General features: G+C 40.2%; 1 protein-coding gene across 6 annotated transcripts in view; it reads left to right on the top strand.

Annotated features, from left to right (window-relative positions):
* LOC109938347 (centrosomal protein of 57 kDa) overlaps window positions 1-3945 on the top strand; it is a 39565-nt gene extending 35620 nt beyond the window's left edge. For 3 of the 6 annotated variants that reach the window (XM_048597959.1, XM_020536760.2, XM_048597961.1), the window contains exon 11: window positions 351-3945. In XM_048597959.1, the coding sequence (XP_048453916.1) occupies window positions 351-587 (237 nt within the window). In that variant the 3' untranslated portion in view covers window positions 588-3945. The remainder of the gene's footprint in view (window positions 1-350) is intronic. The other 3 variants (XM_048597963.1, XM_048597962.1, XM_048597964.1) reach the window with 3 other exon arrangements.
* Window positions 3946-6416: the final 2471 nt, after the last annotated feature.

Raw genomic sequence — 6416 nt, forward strand, 5'->3', positions numbered from 1 at the left:
AGACAAACTTCTATCCTTGCCCCAGAACACAAGCTCTTATTTTTCACAGTACAATTTAGTTGACCATGACTGAGCTAGCTGATTTGGCCCAGGCTTGATTTATAATGTTAGCTAGTGTTGTCTGTGGATGTAACATGCCTTACCACCTTGTATTTACCTGGGTGTTTTCCCAAACCTAATAGGAAACCCATCACATGGATGGCTACTACTAGGAATAGGTTAGCAAAAGTGGTTCGGGTTGGACGCTGCATTTAAAAGACCAGCAATGAACATTTCTCCATCTTTCTGCTCCTTTTTCCTTCTGTGATTGATATGGATCTTGTAAGTTGTTTTCACTTTTCTTTTTTAAGCTTAAATTGCAGGAAACCATAAGGAGGAAGCATTGTACCAGTGGAGAATCAAGTTGGAAGAAAGCTCATAAGAATTTAAATGAAGTGCAAGCTAGGGCAGCAACAACCAGAGGAGGTGATACTACTTCTATTAAAGTGCGACCGGGAACTAAAAGCAAAAGGAGCCTTTGCTTATTAAGAGACATGCAGACTCTACAAACTACTCTCCGAAAAGATGATGTTTGTTGGGGCTGTTGAAGTGATGTGAAGGTTTTTGTTTTAACACTGTTGTGAATTTCAATCCCCAATATGCTTGTTTATGTCTCCTTTTTATTTTTTCAATTAATTTGTCTTTTTAAGCAGATGTTCTATGTGAAAAATGGTGAGTGCATGTTTGTGAATTGGAGCTTTTAAATCATCTAGTTTGTGAGTTACCACACTTCAGTGATTTCTCTTTTGACTGACTGTAATGATTGTATGACTTCTAAGTTACAGGTGCTGAGATGCATGTGAATCCTTCAATTGGGGAAAAATTGGAATTCACTTGATCTGTAATTGGAAAGTTGTAGTCTTTTCTTTACTACTGCTGTTATGGTTCCGTTTAGTTTGGTGCTCTGGTCACAGCACCAGTTACTTTCTAAAGTTCAACGGTACTTCATTACAAAACTACAAATTAATCTAAAAGCCTTGTCAATGAATGACCTCCAGATTAGTATCTCAGGGAAAATTATCCATTGAATATATCATCATATTTCAAGGTGACGATCATTTGTGTAAATAACTTTTTTTATTTCTCAACCCTGTATTGGAAATTATGGTTTGTGCCCATTTTTATACATAACTGTTTTTGGTCTATTTTTAAAAATGAATAGACCGTGATGTGATTTTTTTGCTTCTGATCCTGGTGTTCAGCAAAAAGTACCCTTGAGAGAGAATTTCTTTCAATAAAGATTTTGCATTTTTAGGTGATTGACAATCTGCACAAGGATGTTTATGCTTGCATTTTTTTATTACTAATTAATATAAAGAGCACTTATTGCAAAGATTGCAAATCCATGAATTTTATGGATGGCAATTCATGACACTGGAAGCACTAGCAAGTATTTCTGAAAGACTATAATGAATTCATAGTAAAAGAAAAATCTCCATTCCTTTCAGGCCGCTCTTTAAAAAGGGAAAAATCTAGTTCTGTCTGCAAGGGTTTCATACTGTAAGGATTACAGTTATATACTCACGAATTGGGGTGCTACAGGCCATAATCACTGCAAGAATACCCTGTAAATTTGAACAGTTTGACTCTCATTCCTACAACAGCATGAGCCTAATTGGTGTACATAAGAACATAAGAATTAGGAGCAGGAGTAGGCCATCTGGCCGCTTGAGCCTGCCCCACCATTTAATAAGATCATGGCTGATCGTTTTGAGACTCAGCTCCACTTACCTGCCCACTTACTATAACCCTTAATTCCTTTACTGTTCAAAAATTTATCTAGCCTTGCCTTAATAACATTCAGCGAGGTAGCTTAACCACTTCACTGGGTAGGGAATTCCATAGATTCACAACTCTTTGGGTGAAGAAGTTCTTCCTGACCTCAGTCCTACATCTGCTTCCCTTTAGTTTGAGGCGATGCCCTCTAGTCCTCGTTTCACCTGCTAGCGGAAACAACCTCCCTGTCTCCACCTTATCTATTCCCTTCATAATCTTATGTTTCTATAAGAACTCCCCTCATTCTTGTGAATTCCAATGAGTATAATCCCAGTCTACTCAGGCTCTCCTCATAATCCAACCCTCTCAACTCTGGAATCAACCGAGTGAATCTCCTTTGTAGCCCCTCCAGTGCTAGTATATCTCTTAAGTAAGGAGACCAAAACTGCGCACAGTACTCCAGGTGTGGCTTCACCAGGACCCTATACAGCTGCAGCATAGCCTCCCTGTTTTTAAACTCCATCCCTCTAGCAATGGCAGACAAAATTCCATTTGCCTTTTTAATTACCTGCTGCACCTTCAATCCTACTTTTGGCGATTTCATGCACAAGGACACCCAAGTCCCTCTGCACAGCAGCGTGCTGCAATTTTTTACCATTTAAAACATAGCCCATTTTGCTGTTATTCCTACCAAAATGGATGACCTCACACTTATCAACATTGTACTCCATCTGCCAGACCTTTGCCCACTCCCTTAGACTATCTATATCCCTCTGCAGACTTTGTGTCTTCTGCACACTTTGCTCTACCACTCACCTTAGTGTCATCTGCAAATTTTGACACTACACTTAGTCCCCAACTCCAAATCATCTATGTAAATTGTAAACAATTGCGGTCCCAACACTGATCCCTGAGGCACACCACTAGCCACTGACCGCCAACCAGAAAAACACCCATTTACCCCTACTCTGTTTTCTACTAGTCAACCAATCCTCTATCCATGCCAATACACTACCTGTAATACCGTGCAATTTTATCTTGTGTGGCACCTTGTCAAATGCCTTCTGGAAATCCACTTACACCACATCCACAGGTTCCCCATTGTCCACCATGCAAGTAATGTCCTCAAAGAATTCCACCAAATTAGTTAAACATGACCTACCCTTCATGAATCCATGCTGGGTGTTCCCAATGGGACAATTTATATCCAGATGTCTTGCTATTTCTTCCTTAATGATAGATTCAAGCATTTTCCCCAATACCGAAGTTAAGCTAACTGGCCTATAGTTACCTGCTTTTTGTCTAGTTCCTTTTTTAAACAGTGGCGTCACATTGGCTGTTTTCCAATCTGCGGGAACCACTCCAGAGTCCAGTGAATTTTGGTAAATAATTACTAGTGCATTTGCTATTTCCCCCATCATCTCTTTTAGTACCCTGGGATGCATTTCATCAGGGCCAGGAGACTTGTCTAGCTTTAGCCCCATTAGCTTGCCCAGCACTGCCGCCTCAGTGATAGTTTCTAGGTCCTCGCCTGCTATAACCTTCTCGCCATTAGTTTTCGACATGTTATTTGTGTCTTCCACTGTGAAGACCGACACAAAATAACTGTTTAATGTCTCGGCTATTTCCTCATTCCCAGTTATTAAATTGTCCTTCTCATCCTCTAAAGGACCAATGTTTACCTTCGCCACTCTTTTACGATTTTAAATATTTATAGAAACTTTTGCTGCCTGTTTTTATATTCTGAGCTAGTTTACTGTCATAATCTATCTTGCTTTTCTTTGTAACTTTTTTTTTTGTGGCTTTCTGTTGGCCTTTAAAGATTTCCCAGTCTACTAGTTTCCCACTACTCTTTTTTTGCTTTTTTTGTATGTGTTTTTTTTCAATCTGATACTTTCCTTTATTTCCTTAGACATCCATGGCTGGCTGTCTTTTCTTACAGTTCTTCCTTATCACTGGAATATAATCGTAATCGTATTTGTATGACTGTATTGACTGTAGTTCCCCTCTGTTTCAGGCAATGGCTGGATTAAATTAACAATTCTGATAAGTGGGATTCTGCTAAGTGAGAACACCCAAAACACTACTTGCTGTATCTTGAAAATCTTTTTTTTTTGAATGTCTGTTGCTGGCTTGTGTTTTGTATTGCTAACAGTGTGTACAGTAAATATGGCAAAAATTGTTGAGTTAGAGTATTGTTTTTTGCTCTTTATTTTATTAATTTTGTGGCACCAATATCACTGACGGTGTATTTATCTATTTCCAGTGAGCCATCATGAACTGTCTAGTGTAGACATTCCTAAAGCAAGGGAGTCTCTATTTTGACACAGCAATAATGAAGGAACTGTGGTGTGTGTGTGGCACGTCCATGGACTGTTCCTGTGACGGTTTCCCGTGTTTTGCTTCTGGTTGGTTCAAGGCTGTGTTTAGAAGCTCCTTATCATAAATGGTCTGGCAACTTGCCAAGGTGCATCTTGTAGACCTGGGCCTTAAATGGTGGATAAGCTTGGGAAATCAGGAGATACATAACTTGCCACAAAATTATAAGTTTCTAACCTGTATTTGTATGGCTATTTTAAACATCAAGGAGGCATGATTAGGTTCTGTCATTAGTTGTTGGGATGATAAATTGAAAATAAATTATATTTACAATGTTGACCTCTTATTGTTGCATTTGGACATACACTATACTACTACCTGAGGACTCAAGAATTGAATTCTGAACTTCACTCATGTCACATTTATGACACAGTTAGAAGGACTTTTGTTAATGCAACTGAAAAGTGTTGGCAGTACACACTACCCTGATATCATGGCACTGAGATGATTAGCCTCTGACAACCACAACTGTCTTTTGGGTAAGGTATGATTCCGAATAGTAGCGAAGTCTTTTGTCTGCCTGTCATTGAACTGATGCTATCATGAGGTCTGGGTCTGAATGCCACTTGCCAAAGAAACAGTGTTGCTGAGTGAGTGGTGCTTGATAATGTGAGCAGTGCCTGCTCTCATTTGGCTAGTGATTTTGTGTAGATTTGGAGTGGTAAGTGGTCAAATTGTGTTTGTCACTTTTTTATGGATACAGGATGTGTTTGAGAATCGTTTCTGCATTATTAGGTAGATGCCAGTGCTGTGGCTGTACTGGAACTCTTTGGGGATGTGGTTAGTTCTGGAGCTTAACCTTTATGTATTTACATATTTCTGTATCTTTGGAGAGTGGATGAAATTGATTGAGGACTGGCATCTGATGCTGGAGATCGCCAGGAAGAGCCAGAGATGGGTCATCCACCTGACACTTCCAACTGAAGGTGCTTGCAAAGCTTCAGTCTGGCTTTTGATGTGGAAGCCTGCAACTAATCCTGGCTGTAGTAATAGTGTTTTCTAAATACACTTTTTTTTTAATGTTATTTTCATCTAATGTTTGGCCATGGGGTAACAGATCATGGTTGAATAGATGTCTGCTGCTAATGACCTGGAGTTGTAATGGATGCCCAAGGAGCCTCTTGATCTCTTCCAGATTTTTCCCAATTAGAGCAGCTGGTGCTAGACAACGAGGATATCCCTCTTTTTGAAGGTAAGATGCGCTGTCTTTCCCCAGCCCAAAACAAAAGACTGTGATGGTTGCTCCTACCAATAGTCTCATGGACAGATGCATCTCTGGGTAGATTAGTGAGGAAGAGGTCAAGCCAGTTTTCTTGTTTCTTTTTTGTTAGCCAGTCAACTGCTCTGAACCCTGTCCTGGCTATTGGCTCATGGAGGAGCACTGAATCATTTAGCTTAGGTATGGTAGTAGGCAATAGTCCATCTGACTTTCTTCCAGTGTGCAGACCTCCAAGTCTGTGTATGGCATTTACTTTTGAAATTGCATCAAATATGCCATTCCCAAGTAACTGTGCAACCTAGAATCATAGAACGCCTATAGTGCAGATAAAGGCCTTTTGGTCTATCAAGTCATCAGATTGCCCAGAGAGTACCCCACCCAGACCCCATAACCTTGCATTATCGTAACTAATGCACCTCGTCTGCACATCCCTCAAACTGGGCTATTTAGCATGGCCAATCCACCTAACCTGCATATCTTTAGACTAGGGCAGGAAACCAGAACACCTGGCAGAAACCCACACCCATGGGGAGTCTGTCTGCCTACCCTGACACCTGAGGTTGGAATCAAACCTGCCTGGCGCTGAGGCTGCAGTGCTAACCACTTGCTGCCATCCACTGTAGCGCAATTTGTTGCATATGTTGGTTGTAGATGATAAACATGAGATGTCTTTGTCTTTGCTTGTGTTTTAATCCAATACTATGAGATTTCACTTGTCTTAATTGTATACCACTGCCAATGACCAGAATCTGGCCTAGTGAACATGTAGGCTAGACCTGGGGAAAAAAAATTATCAAGAGAAAGCTATTTATCACAATACAATTGTTTGTTTGCCATTACTAGTTCTAGCTTTCTCCAGATCTTACTAATTGAATTTAAGTCTGTCATAGATAACCAGGATAGGTTTTGCATTCATGTCCCCACAGTATTTGTGCAAGGACATTGCACCACAAGACCCCAGTAGCAATGCAGTGCCCCTACCTCTGGCTTCAATGTCTGGGTTCAGGTCCTCCAGAGGTGTGATTTATGAGAGATTTTAGAAAGGTTGAATTAAAAATAACTT

The sequence above is a fragment of the Rhincodon typus genome, chromosome 6 (assembly GCF_021869965.1).
Source record: "Rhincodon typus isolate 14 chromosome 6, sRhiTyp1.1, whole genome shotgun sequence".
Taxonomy (NCBI): domain Eukaryota; kingdom Metazoa; phylum Chordata; class Chondrichthyes; order Orectolobiformes; family Rhincodontidae; genus Rhincodon; species Rhincodon typus.